Here is a 15,514-nt window from a genome sequence, read left to right as displayed (position 1 = left end):
GCGAAACGGTTAGAATATTTCAAGTGACAATTCTCCCAAGTAAATGAAAATGAATCGTCCGATGTGAAAAACGTGTTTTTGTTCCTTAAAAACAACGGTGCATCTGATTCGAGCCGTTAAACAAAAACCTCATGCTTTCATACAAGGGAAGCTGCTTCAATTTTTTGTCATATAAAACATGTATGGTTGGCAAGAGCAAAATATATGTTGTGCATTAGTTTGTGACTGGATTATAGTTTTACTGCCACAGCAAGGGGCATTCCTTACTCACAGAGTCACTCTGCACTATTGGCAACTACTCAGAAGGCCAAGACCATCTGTTGCTATATGCCAAAGTAGCCTCAAGCAATTCTTTCCATGTAACCTGTAGGGATCACGCATACCTGCAAGTCCCCTCGTCACATCATCACGTTATCATTATCACGCTATCATCATCCCATCTTGCCTCTACGCCCGAAACGCGGCTTGGGGGAGCCTCAAATATTCCTGCCCTCAACTGAACTCTGTAAGAAGACCTCGAGAAAGCTCATGGGTTGTAACATCAGCTAGCTTGTGTCTTTATCCATCGGCAAGTGCAGGATCGCCAGGCATTTCCTAGATTGCTTTCACTTGCAAAAGCACCTACTTGCCCTAGCGATTAGTAACTCATTTGTCAGAAGCGTTATAGCACATCAGCGGCATAACAGAGCATGAACCTTCCCCGTAATGAGGCCCCCTCTTTCAGTGCTATTTTTAGCCGCTCACATTTTTTGCGAACTATAAAGATCCCCGATGAGCACAGCAGAAAAGAATATCTCAATGTGTTAATTCACTGTGACCTCAGCCTGCTCTCGGCCATTTAAAATGCATCCAACTGTCCATGTGCCGAACACGTTTTGCCACTGGGATGTGTTTAGAAATAGCAATGACTGCACAGCATTTAAAACCGAGCTCGCAAGGATAAAGGAAACATTTTAAATGTAGTCATAATAAAGTAGTGTTGATGCCTGTCCATATTGTGAAGACTTCCAATTGCATTGTTTTTGCTCAGGCATTTTTGATTGAAAAAACTCAGCCACACAAGTGCCCATATTTTCAGGGCACTCGCTTACTCAGCCAAATATTCATCCATATATATTCAGAAAATAATAATCTACAGCCATTTGTTAATCCACTGCTGGAGAATAGCTTCCCTAACCTGTCGGTTATGGGGGTAGTTGGCGCATACTTCACTACACTGGACAGTGCGTGTTGGTGAAAGGGGGGCCAAGGGTTAGTTCAGACATCACTTGCCACTGAAGTGAGCTGTGGTTCGAAATTAAATTCATGTTACTACGTTCACAATAAAATAATAATCACAGCACAGTGCGTGTACCACTTCCCCACCGCTCCATGCCCAAATATTTACATTCGCGTGCATTAATAATTCACGATCATTGCAATTTATCACCAGGTAAAAGCGAACCGAAAAACAAACATCCCCCAAAAGTATGCAAGAGGGGCATCGCTCCCACACGTGTGGTGGCCAGACTCCTCATGCAGGCCCGGTGTGTCAGCAAGGTCTGTGCATCTTCTTGGTTCTTTCGGTAAAGTCACCTGAGGACGGCTGCTTGCGTTGTGGCCGAAACGTCGTGAGAATTATTTTAGGTTTTATTTTTATTATTTTATTATTTCCCTTCTACGTGACTTCACCGAAAGAACCAAGAAGATGAATCCCTGCAGTCACGAAAGCTTTAAATCGAAATTTAAGGTATGTGCACTTGGCATGCGTGACATACTGCAGCAGGGTCCCCAGGTTGAAGTCCGGATGGCACCAGGAATCGAGGAGTCGCACCAGCTCCTGCTGCAGCTCGGGCGAGTTGGACACGTAACCCTCAACCACACTCAGCTTGTCTTGGAGAAGCAGTGGCGTGCAGAGCTGAGGGGGGCAATGGTAAGGATGAGTGCCCTAAAACTTGATTGTAAAATCAATTATATGTACAGCCATTTTGTCAGTCCACTTCTGGATGAGGTCCTCGTGCGAGTCATGTGGGCTGTTTGACCATACTTCACCACGCTGGTCAGTGCGAGTTGGTGAAATGGGATGTCCAGGAGCAGATCAGATGTCACGCGCCACCGAAATTAGCCATGACCGGGAATACTACTTAAGTCACCGGGTTCATAGCACAGCACACTAACCATTATGCCTTCATTCCATCCCTCAAAATTAAATTTTATACCGTAGGGAAAATAATGTAAGTATTCATCTTCTTGGTTCTTTCGGTAAAGTCACGTAGAAGGGAAGTAATAAAATAATAAAAATAAAATATAATAAAATAATTCTCACGACGTTCCGACAGACCTGGTCTTTACCTGAGGACGGCTGCTTGCGTTGTGGCCGAAACATCGTGAGAATTATTTTATTATGTTTTATTTTTATTATTTTATTATTTCCCTTCTATGTGACTTTACCGAAAGAACCAAGAAGATGAATCCCTGCAGTCACGAAAGCTTTAAATCGAAATGTAAGTATTATAATTTCTTAAGGTCCGATTTATAAAATGCTGTGCATACATGTGTAAATGAGAAGTGCTGCAACATGGAATAGTCTTATGATTATAATATCATGCATGCATATGCAGATGTACTTTATGTCCTTAAAAAAATGTACTTTCTGAACAGTGATTCATATATGGATAAAAGAGTACAGAATGCTTTTCAAGTATTGTTGCAGATCAAATTGGCAAGGTGTATTAATGCAAAGTACATGCCTCTCTGAAGTTCAAGTACGGTTGCAAATGCATTTTCTTAGCCAAATGAGCGGCCTGTAAACAACAAAAAACAGTGTTTGATGATTAATATTTCTGAAAACAAAATGTATCACTTTTATATTTATTTACCTACTTAATAAATGAACGTGTACACATTGGCATTTCCGAAGGATTTTTTTTGCTTTGCGAGTAAAGTTTGTGAACCTATGAATTTTGGCAAATAAACCGGGCGCTTAGGCGGAAATCCTCAATCAAAACGGCACCGCTTCGGACGCTAAAGCTCACTGTAATCCGGTCGCTTGGTGCTCGGTGCGAGCGGTCAACAGTGATTCCCCGTGGACTTCAGGCAGGAAGACAAACATCCCCCTTCACAGCGCCCCGAGAAACTCAGCCGAGCCCCGCACACAGCCCGGCGGAAGACGAGACTTGCCAAGGGGAAGGGTTTGAGAGGAGCTGGTGTGTTACGGTGATGCGGGAAAACAAAATCTTATCTGTGGAGACGTGGCGATGTTTTTCAGAACTACCCCCTCGATCTAAAAAAGCGATGGCATTTTTGCGCGCGAGCGTCACCGATTTTGTACGCTGGAGGAGATTTGTATTTGCTGCCACAATTAGGACTAGCTACCTCATCAGCCGGACTTTCATTGCAATATTATGGGACTGGCTTCATGTATAATTGCACAGCTGAGAGCATGCTACCCTCAAATGGTTGAAATTGAAAATTACATCATGGTGCGAAAGAAGTTCAACATACATACATACATCATCATCATCATCAACCAAATCCATATGCATACCGTGTGCTACTGCAGTTGAACAGAGCAACATGGCAAAAAAGAACCACTCTCAAATACAAACCAATCCATCACATGCCCTGTGTCCCTGCATTGTGTCTGGTTACCAATAAGTGACTGATAAATGGTCGAGAGGCAGGACTTATCAGTTTAGGTCCTATCAGAGCTTTGTGCTCCGCTGTTGCTCAAGCTTTATTTTGGCAAAAGAATACAGGAGTGTGTGAGTCATGGCATCAGCTCGGGATAAAAAAAGCTATTTTGGCCTATGTCAAAGTCTGCTTAAATAGTAAAAGTTTGTCTCATTGTTAATCCGCCAGCTTGCTGGTGTCATTGTTATGTTTCCACACAAGTGCCCGTTTGTGAGCCCATCCATGCAGAACACAGCGACGCTGGCTGCTGCTGCTTTTACTGGAGAGTGGCAGAACAATTCATTTTTCTGCTCGGCTTGCATTTATAAGCAGTCATTTACAAAAGCGACGTGCAGTGCATATGTAATGCGTGTGATAAACGAAGGTATGTTTAACCGTAGGTCTGACATCACTTATTGTGCATGGGAAGACCAAATATTCTCAATTGTACAAACAACCAAATGGAGTTGAAGCGCTGCAGAATTTGTATCTATTAAGGCTTGCTCGTTCGTGAATAAAATTGAGCATTTTATTTTTGTCACGTCTTATTATGCAAGCAATACAAAACCTATTTTAACAAGTTGTATCACAATTAACGTGCCACACCTGTGCTACGCCCGGAAGCTGAGGGCCATTACAGGTGTGTGGGGGGGGCACAAACTAGGACAGTCCGTGCCAGTGTGATTTTGGCAAGAAACACAAGAAAACGAATGCATACACCAACAGGCAAAGGGCGTTCACGTGTACAAGCATGTACTTACCCTAGCAAGTACTTGTGGACAAGCATATACAAAAAACCAGCACAACTGCCCTACAAATACTCATCACCGTCATCATCAGCCAGCCACTGCTGGATGAATTACTGTGTACATTGTCACCACCCCTCAAGGTCCTGCGATGCCACAGACCATCTCGCTCTTGCGCACGAGCTGATCTCATCGCTCCATCTCAATCTAGCAATATATCCTGCCCAAACCCACATGTGTTTTCTTTAGAGTCAATGTCTCCGATTTATGGTCGTTGTCCGATCCAAGTGCTCTTCTTGCAGACTGTCAGTGTAATTTAGGGCATGTAACTCTCGGTCATTCTTTTTGCACTCTTTTAAGCTTTTTTTCCCTTTTTTGTTTGTTTGTCATAATTCGTATTTCTGATCCACAACACAACTGGCTTCATACCACCGATCGAAGCTTTCTTCCGGAGGCACTTTTGGGGCACGCCAAGAGGAAATATTATTCACCTCTGAATTCCTCAGTTTAAAACCTTCCAGGTTCCCAATGCACTGTTTAGTGAACTTAATTGTGACATCAATACAGTTACAAAACACAGCTCTTAATCACTGGCAGTGTACAAAGAGACATGGACTTCCTCAGGACAGCTTCCTTCATTGCTTCCCCATCCTCTTCCGGCAACGGCTATAAGAGTACGTCAGTGGGCTGGGAACCAGCCCTTGTATTCGAGTCCCTGTGATACGGACGATGATCAATAGGCACTGCGATAGAAAGCGCTCCCAGGGAGGAGTCATGCTACCCTCTAGTGGAGAACTTGAATATTTCTTCACGCTCAAGCGTTGGGTTTTGACAGTTGGGATGTACAGAAATTTCCGATGTGTTTTCAGGTCGTAACAACGATGTTTTTGGGCCTGATGTCCGACGTTTCACTTCACGTGCCGGGAGCTTATATCGAAACGTCAGACGTCATTCCCTTAAACGTGTGGTACAACCTGGAAACCAACGGAGAGCTGTTTCTTCACACAGTTGGAGAAACACTCGCGTGAAAAATCAACTACAATTACAAAGAACGACTGCTTACATCGATCATATTTTTTACATCAACCGCCGCCAATATCATTCATTGTATATTTACTAAATGGTTACAAGTAAATGAAATAACTCAATTAAGGAATGAGGCTGCAATCATTCTCCTGTTTAAAAATGCAAAAAAACTGATATGAAGCATTATATATCAATTACCCTCCCATTAATAAAATAACAATAAACAGCCCTTCGTCAATTCATTGCTTCCCCAAACCGTGTTGGTCAAAGTGGATGTTTCACCAGATTGCACTTCGAGCATCAGTAGAGGTTGAAGAAGAGAGCATTCCCAAGATATCACTCGCCCACCAATGTTAACAGTCGCCGGGAATTGAACTCAGGTGGCCGGTCCACAGAGCAGTGAGGCCATCCAACCGTGTGAGCAAGCTGGATTTAGTAGTTTATTTTCTATTACCATTGACCACATACATACATAGAAGATACAAATAATATAAAAAACAATTGTGCCTGACTATTATTGACTTTGAATCAGTGTAAACTAAAACAGTCATCCAGGCTGTCACAACGGCCTTAATATTTTTTACAATTGAAATAAATAATTAACCAATGTTGTATGTACACTGTATATTATGACAGTCGTGTTCCTATGTAGAAAGACTTTACCCCCACCATAGCAGGAATGTGCCATTTCCACCAATGTTTGTGCGAATGGGAAATTATTATAATTTATCTTATCACGAAATCACCCTCATTGTGCCCGAATGCTTAGCCTCTGAGAACTTAATAACAGAGTTAAGTCTGGTTAGTACTTGGAATGAAGATGTTCAGGGAATACTATCAGATATTGTAGGCTTTTCCTGCAAGGTGGCCGAGATAATTGTACTAAGTGCTCATCGTATGTGGTGATCAAGTGAATGTCTAACAAGTGCCCTTTAAAAGGTTCAGAGGTTATAACGGAGCACAGATATGTCAAAGAGAAAATAATTATCACCATGCCCTTTATTTACAACAATAAAGCCTCAACGAACCGAAAAACAAATTTTTTATGGGGGTCCTGCTACAATGGGACATTGAATAGTCTGGAATAACCTCGCAATGGTTTTGTAGTCAAACACGATTAAGTAATTTACGGGTAATTGTTTTGCAAGTTTGAAATTTGACGCGGGTATGCGTGCCCTACTCCTTTTTTGATGTCGAAGGATCTTTAACATCCACATTGTAAATTGAAAACTCATTTCTTTATAACTGATTTTTGTGTTTTGTTTGTTGTCCTTCCCCCATACCTCCTATTAGCACAGTTGGCTACATACAGTGCGAAATAAGTTCAACATATGTACATACTTTCCCATATTTAAAAAACACTTTTCTGCATCGATGCAATTAAGAGTCAACCGAGACACAGGCTGTGTAAACAAGAACACAAGGATATCTTATGGAAAACGCACTCGTCAAAGGTAATTGCAAGCGTAATCATGAACAGTCCAGCACAACCCTTGCTCAGCACAACTCTCCTGCTGTAAACCTAGGTTCATCAACTATTAGTTTCGGTCATAACTATAACCCCTTTCCTACCCACAACACTGAAATCAAATGTCACAGTTTTTTTTATATCCATTCCGTTCCCAATTCAATTCAACACGGGTTCATTCTACATCCAGCAGTTGATTTATCACAGATGATCATGATAATGACCCCTGGTCAACACACACGTCTCTAATATCCATATATTCACAAGTGCCACCCTTTATCCCAGTTCTAAAGTATGTTCAATCTAGATCAGAATGTAATTTGAGCATGTAATGTTTACGAATACCACTTTGTCGTGAATTCAGCAGTGGTTGTCCAATGGATTGACGTATAGGCATATATCCATAGGAATGTGGAATTTCGACCACTGGCTCAGGGCTTTCAACAGGAGATGACCACCACCATCCAGGGTCATTTGAGCAATACATCACTTTTTTAAAGCTTCTTCTTTCGTATGGCTGATGTAGATGCAGCGCAACAGTTATACTGGTAGGAACCTCCTGGTTACACCAGCCCACAGGGGATTATTGTGTCCGTCCGTCCGTCGTGCAGGGAGGGTGGGGAGGGGCTGGGTGGGGAGGGAGGGGCTGGTCACCCCGTGGTGCCCTTATAAAACTCAACGTTTAACCAACTCCCGCCGGCTTGTGCCCGCCCTCACAGTCGGGCATATTTGCGGAATACACCACGCCGCCGTTGACCCTGGCCATTGACCGAGCAACCCAACGTTCCTACCAGCTCCCTCCGCAGAAATATGTTAATTTCACATTCAGGTGGTCAAGCCAGATAGCCGCGTCGGGAGCAGCGTAGTGCATCGTTTTGAAAGCTAATTGGCATTGGCATTGTAGATAGGTCTTGTGGGGAGACCCGAAATATAACCATTATTCATATTTAGAGACTCTCCCAGTACGAGTAATCGCTTTGGACAACAGAGCCATCCCCAATCAATGTCTCATTGCTGACATAACCATTGAAGCCCCTGAATTAGATCTTCCTCAAAAAACACCCATGGCAAGATGCGGCCACTACCTATTTAAGCGGACAATAAGAGCGAGACCTGCAGCATGCGACTTCTTACCAGACCGTGGACCACATTATGAAGCACTGCGAATGTTGAAATATCAGCAGTTGCATTGAAGACATCTATTCAGCTTCCCGAGAGGCTGTCCTTTGGTTATCTGATTTGTTAGTTGCGATACAAAGCTATACGCAAGAAGTGCTGGTTATGACCGATCATGAGTGTGGCCGATGACACCCCACCACGCCTCACCTCTTGATACCTGTCTTTCTTCTGAAGACCCTTCACTGCGCTGATGAGATGCTGGCGATCGGCAGTCTCCAGCTGATACATATGAATGAACGGGTCCATGGTAGAGCCCTGGCTGGATGAAAGCAGTCGGATCGCCCTTGCCTGCAGTTCCCAGTCACATGGCAGCGCCTGGAAGAGTTGTGCAGGTAGCCAGTCAACCAAGGGCACTGTGCACTAAACAAGTGCATTGTTGAGGTTGTGCCACTGCTAACAAGCGGTGTGCGTGGAGATTGGTTTCTCGACAATCAAGCGGCAGCATCTGAACTTCACAAAAATAAATTTACAATTGCACAATTTTCAAAACCTTTTCCACCAATCCATCTCGATTTTAAATAGGAAAACTGGCTAAGAAAATGGAACAAAAGCTGAAAAGTGAGGAATGAAGCATAGAGAGGTGCATGCTTGTAAATGAGAAACAGAACATTTTAAACACATGGATAATATAACATATGGAAGTTGAAGACATCATATTTAATGTTAATAAAAAATGGTTTTGGGCAGGACACATTTCTAGAAATTTGGCCAGTGGTCGAGACTATTGGTAGGAATGGCAGGCAAAGGAGGGAACCAAAGATATAGAGTAATGTAATCAGCTGAAATGCAGGAGCTAGATGGACCATGACAGAAGGTGCCTTCATCCAGCAGTGGACAGATCATGGCTGATGTGCCCATTCATCATTCAGGTTTTTATAGCCATCGATACAAAATGAACAGTCGAGGTCAGGTGTCGTACCTTCCCTTGGGAAGGGTGGCTGGCCACCCAGTTGGAAAACTCCGTTATGATGTGGTGAGCAAGGTGAGCTCTGCCCCTCCTCCAATCACTGCGCACCTCCAAGATGTCTACCAGCATTCTGCGAGGATCGACCGCGGTTTCCAGGCGAGCCTGGCATGCCGCCAAGATCTTTTGCCAACGAAAAAGGCAATGTAAAAAAAAAAATCACATTTTACTCAATTGTCCTTGCCTTGAGTGAATATGGAACCGTTAATTGAATTCAATAAAATTGATCATTGTTTTTTTACCCTTCTATCTGGCAACAAAACTGACACCTTTTTTTTACAAGGAGTCATGTTTGCATAGACCACAATACCTGCAGCCATAATGCAAACAAAAAACACAATTCTGATAATATAGGCACTGTCCTTGAAGTTGATTAGTCCACACCCGAGACAGCTTTCCTTAGAGCCTAGTTTCACATGGGTTGGACCAGATGACACCAAAAGGCGCAGAACTCAAAGACACCATCAGATAATAATAAAATTCAATAAAATTGTTGCAATTTTTAAATTACGAATTTTTTGTATCGTACGCATTTATTATGCGTACACGTATAGCCCTCTCGTCAATCCATTGCTGGATGAGGAGCTCTCCACACTCTATCGGTCATGGTGGTTTGACCATACTTCATCATGCTGGTCACAGCAGGTTTCGTGAAGGTGTATTTTGATGCACTTCTCTCTGCTGGCAAGGTGTATTATAGTTCGAGATGAATCGAGGAAAATTAACCCCTGTTCCCTATAGCCACACAATGGTGACATGTTTTAGTCTACTGGCCTTCTAGACTTATGTTAAATCAAAAGCTTTGACATCCATACGATCGAAACAGGTAATTTTTATTTATTTATTTAAAGCTTTCGTGACTGCAGGGATTCATATTCTTGATTCTTTCGGTAAAGTCACGTAGAAGGGAAATAATAAAATAATAAAAATATAAAACTATAAAAATTCTCACGACGTTTTGACTGCAAACAGGCAATCATCATCAGGTGTGAAATCCACACAGCAATAATTTTTTCTTGCTGTGTGACTTTACCGAAAGAACCAAGAAAATAGGTAAAAAGTGTGTTTACTTTAACAAATGCTGCTGGTTAACACGAGTATAGAAGGCCAAAAGGCCCAAAGACTAACACTATTAAAAATGTTTATCTAGATACAAAATGTAGGTCTGGTTACTTATTTTATTACACAGAAAGCTACAAAATAATATCACATTGAGTTACAGTATTAAACAAGTACATCTAATATTACTGTAAGGCAGATTGGTGGCTTTCATATTTATCACTTCACTCAGTAACATCTGATCACATTAATAGTAATATTTATTTGGAATTATTATTGATACATGTTTGGTTTATTAAGCCTTTAATGAATCATCTCACCTGTTTCGGCTGCTTTTTATTCCAAAGTTCCTCCAAGTTGCGTACAAATCCGTCCTCCATCATGATAAATTGTCCCTTTTCTCAAACTATCACTGAAAGACGATGGTAAAAGTTTGCAAAAATTACACCTCTTCTCAAATCTATTCCTGCATTTTAACAACAAAAAAGACAGTGACACGTGACATTTATTCAGCTGCAACCTTATTATCCTTAGGGCATTGGCTATTTCTGTAAGATTCTCAAAGAAGGAGTAAGCTGTGTAAGAGAGCTTACAAAACCAGTAATCATCAGTTTCAAAAAGAGAACAGTATAGTATTAGCACGTGTGTAAAATATAAGTATTCAAAGTTATGCTAAAATGTCATAAAGTGATTTTTTTTTAAACACACACGTAAAATAAATATTGTACATGGGAGTACATGGACACCGATGTTTCCTATATACACACAATAGCGTAAAAAACACGTTTTGGTCGCGAAAGCCTACGTGTAAAACAAAACGTTTTGGTTTGTTGGCTTTCCAAAATGAAGTTAACCGAGACAGCGCTGACGTCCAAAATGCTGACGCTGGTTAAGAAGTTTGTTTCCTTGATACAACATTTATTTAACAACTGCCAATGCAGAAACACCAAATAATGTTAGCCAAAAACTTGACAGTCACTCAAGAAAGTCACCATTACTCTACCCCTTTCTTTCCCCTGTATGTGAATGAAATGTGCTTCACGGCTTGCAAAGCAACATTTTTAATGTCCTTTTAAAACAATTAATGTTGCCCTTCAGGATGGAATTTCAAGGTGTGGTTGGAAACATTTTAATAACGCAACCCAAAACTCAAATCATGTCGTTTATGGTGTGCCTCGCTCTGCCAGCCTTCTGCCGGGCACATTTGTGAAACTTCTTTCATGGAGGAAAAAAATGCTTTAAAGCCAAGGTTAAGTGTGTCATTATTACATGCTGGTTCCATCACTCCAATATATGTCAAAGTTATTAATAAAGTAACACCACTCGAGTCCTATGATGGAGCATCTTGTCCCCTGATTTTGATTTCTAGAATTTCAAGTCTAGCCCATGTGGTTCTCTCTTCCATCATCTGAGAATTTAAAGTCTAGCCCATGTGGTTCTATCTCTTACATCATCTGAAAATTTCACGTCCAGCCCATGTGGTTCTCTCTTCCATCATCTGAGAATTTCACGTCCAGCCCATGTGGTTCTATCTCTTACATCATCTGAGAATTTCACGTCCAGCCCATGTGGTTCTATCTCTTACATCATCTGAGAATTTCACGTCTAGCCCATGTGGTTCTATCTCTTACATCATCTGAGAATTTCACGTCTAGCCCATGTGGTTCTATCTCTTACATCATCTGAGAATTTCACGTCTAGCCCATGTGGTTCTATCTCTTACATCATCTGAGAATTTCACGTCTAGCCCATGTGGTTCTATCTCTTACATCTGAGAATTTCACGTCCAGCCCATGTGGTTCTATCTCTTACATCATCTGAGAATTTAAAGTCTAGCCCATGTGGTTCTCTCTCTGCCATCATCTGAGAATTTCACGTCCAGTCCATGTGGTTCTATCTCTTCCATCATCTGAAAATTTCAAGTCTAGCCCATGTGGTTCTCTCTCTTACATCATCTGAGAATTTCAAGTCTAGCCCATGTGGTTCTCTCTCTTACATCTGAGAATTTCAAGTCTAGCCCATGTGATTCTTTCTCTTCCATCATCTGATAATTTCAAGTCTATCCCATGTGGTTCTTCTCTCTTACATCATCTGAGAATTTCAAGTCCAGCCCATGTGGTTTTTTCTCTTTCATCATCTGAGGCATGTACATGTGTGTATACAGACAGCCCTGGTGCAAATCCACTGCTGGATGAGCCCCCCCCCCCCCACCTCACCACACCTGGCAAGTCGTGGGAGGTTCATTGGCGATACTTCACCACGCTGGTCATCCCGGTGTGGGATGGCGGGGAGCATAGACCCCGGACTCATAGTTCAGTACAACATTGGGATTTTTTTAGGCACCGTCCCCCCCTCTGATTATCATCACAAATATCGAGATGAGGTCAAATGTGACGGTGGGAAAAAGTAATACAGCACTGCGAACTAAAGCAGCATCTGATATTGTAAATGGCATAACGTTTCTACGGTGCATGTTGTTAATCACTGCGCCTTATATACTAAAACAGTACAGTCTCATTACCAACCATTATCTATCCAGACGAAGGCCTCCCCCAATCACTGCAAATACTTCAAAAATATATTGTGTGCACACACACCGGTGTGTTAAACGTACAAGCGGCATATCACCACCCTGCGTACACTGTAACAGTATTTATTTAAAATAGTTTTTGTTACATTATAGCACGGTTATCGTCGTGCACACCCGAGTAGTTACTGTATGCGACGTACAGTACAGCATACAAAGACAAAGATCCACCGTGTAGCCTTCAACAGGCTGTAGGGGCAAGTGCTGTTGGCGAGCAGCAGCTGTGAAGACTACCGGCACACGAGGGAAGGAGGCCGTCTTTGTCTCTCCTCCACCCCCCTAGTTAGTGATGTTTCACACACCACTGCACCAGGTAATCATTTGAGGCCGAGTCAACCTAGGGGGTGTTGGTGCGGGACCCACAGGATACTGGTTTCTTGATGGTGGTGATGATGATGATGGTGGTGATGATGATGATGGTGGTGATGGTGGTGGTCGTGATGATGATGGTGGTGATGAGGGTGGTGATGATGATGGTGGTGATGGTGGTGGTGAAGATGGTGGTGATGGTGATGATGACGGTGGTGGTGATGATGGTGATGGTGACGATGGTGGCGATGGTGGTAGTGGTGATGGTGGTGGTGATGATGGTGGTAGTGGTGATGATGGTGATGATGATGGTGTGGTGATGATGGTGGTGATGGTGACGATGGTGGCAGTGGTGATGGTGGTAGTGGTGATGGCGATGATGATGGCGATGATGATGGCGATGATGATGAAAATGATGTTGGTGGTAGTGGTGATGATAGTGATAATGATGATGATGTGGCGAATCACAAGTGACGAACTACATCACCAAAGCGGTCTCCACCAAACCCGCGCCAGCGACCGGCGCGGTGAAGTATGGCTCTTCGACGAACCACAGCCGCCGTGGCTCAGAGTGACGAGGGCAGGGGAGAAGGACGAGGCCTTCATCCAGCAGTGGATTAACAACCCGTCGCATTTACCACCCAACCAGACCTAAACAATCCGGAGCCATACAAGAGTCACAGAGCCGGCTTCGAACTCACCTCTCATCTCATCCTCCAGCCGCTTCCACCACCAGCACCACCACCAGCACCACCACCCCCCAAACAAAACAGTCCACCACTCGTCCTGAAGGTCCACCTCCAACCACCAGAGCAGTCCACACACAACCTCCCACACTCGAGTCTCTCAAAGCCGCTCAATTTAATGGATTTCTTTAATTGGTAACCACGTGCGGATGTCGATTGGCTGCTGGTGGTGGCGTCGCCCCGCTTGTTTCCGGCTACGCAATATCCGCGTGGCTTGACAATGTGCCTTGTTGGGGGTGCTGAGCGCCTAGGGGTTGAATTGTTTTAGGGGTAAATATCTAATTGCGATTTGTTTCCGGGCAGATATGGCGATTTGCGATAAATGTAAAAAAAAAAAATTAAGCTCCGTTTAAATATTTGAAACATGTGCTGGGGCATTGGCACATGATGTCATCAAAATATGAACTGCTCTATAGATTATCATTATCATGCAAGGATGAGAACTTAAAAGGTATGAATTGCTTCCAACATATATTTATAAAAACAATTTGAAGTAGAACAATCAAACATAGAACAATTGTTAAGTTAAATAAATAAAGTTATAATAATGAAATAAAACTTCCAATAATAAATTAATAGGACTTTTCAAATCGCAAAAACTCGCAGCCTTTGCGATTTGCTCAGGGGCCGTCCATGAATGACGTCACGCACCTGGGGGGGGGGGGGGTCAGACATGTGTGACGATGTGTGACGAGGAGGGGGGGGGGGTGAAAATGTGACGTCACATCAAAATGCACAACTTTAAATAAATATAGACAAGACGTTCTACTTAACTAAATATTATTTTTCATAAATGTTTTCTCCTACAACATCAGAGTGCAGCGCCACATTAAATACGCACTACAATGACAATAGTTTAAAGCGATTTGAAGCATGTTTTATTTTTGGGGGGGGGCAGAGCTTTGACTTTTTGTGACGCCGTGTGACGAGGGGGGGGGGGTAAAAAATCGTCAAAAAATTGCGTAACGTCATTTATGGACGGCCCCTTATTAAAATGGCTTAATTGAAATAGAACAATCAAACATAGAACAATTGTAAATTTAAATGAGTTATAATCATAAACAATAAAACAATTCCAATGAGAAAGTAATAGGACTTTTCAAATCGCAAAAAAATCGCAGACTTTGCAGTTTACTAATCACATGGTTTTAAATTGCAATTTCGATTTGAAATCGATTATCATGGGACCTCCTTTGCCAGTACCAAAATATGAGAATAATTTTTCCCCTTTTTTCTGGCAACAAAACAGGTGTTAAGATGTTAAAACACCAAACTGAAACCTTTTACAAGGAATCATGGCTGCATTAACCACAATATTTGTGGTCAGAATGCAAAAAAAAAACATTCTGATAATTATCTATGCATTGTCTTTGAAACTGATTGGTCCACACCAGAGACAGCTTTCTTTCGAGGCGTGTCTTAAACGGTGTTAAACCAGAGGACGTTTGAGACTGGGGTTACACCAACAATCACGCCCAAGTGGGGGTGTTTACTACACACTGCACCAGGTAGTCATTTTTAGGCTGAGTCGACCTAGGGGAGGGCCCAGGACCGGGTGGCCGTGAGCGGGAATCGATCTCGGGTGGTTGGGTTCGTAGCGTAGCACGCTAACCACTACCCCACCCCCCAATCTCACAACTCCCAACACCACCACCACTACCAACCAAACAAGGACATTGAGAATTCAAGTTTGTGGCCATGAGATTGAGGTTGGATGGTTGTTTTTGTGGATAGTTCCGTTGATGGCCCAGCAGATGGCGATGGTCGACTTAGTAAGTC

General features: G+C 42.7%; 1 protein-coding gene across 1 annotated transcript in view; it reads right to left on the bottom strand.

The window, feature by feature from the left end:
* The window catches only part of EXD3 (exonuclease 3'-5' domain containing 3), a 95,062-nt gene extending 81,365 nt beyond the window's left edge, over positions 1–13,697 (bottom strand). The window contains 6 exon segments of the mRNA XM_061550260.1: positions 1,758–1,897; positions 2,730–2,783; positions 8,218–8,385; positions 8,990–9,157; positions 10,414–10,505; positions 13,691–13,697. Of these exon segments, the coding sequence (XP_061406244.1) occupies positions 1,758–1,897; positions 2,730–2,783; positions 8,218–8,385; positions 8,990–9,157; positions 10,414–10,505; positions 13,691–13,697 (629 nt within the window).
* Between the last annotated feature and the right edge of the window lie 1,817 nt (positions 13,698–15,514).

This window comes from Lethenteron reissneri, chromosome 12 (genome assembly GCF_015708825.2).
Source record: "Lethenteron reissneri isolate LAM-NWPU_2019-01 chromosome 12, ASM1570882v1, whole genome shotgun sequence".
In the NCBI taxonomy this organism is placed as follows: Eukaryota; Metazoa; Chordata; class Hyperoartia; order Petromyzontiformes; family Petromyzontidae; genus Lethenteron; species Lethenteron reissneri.
This window is presented reverse-complemented; position numbering and strand designations above follow the sequence as displayed.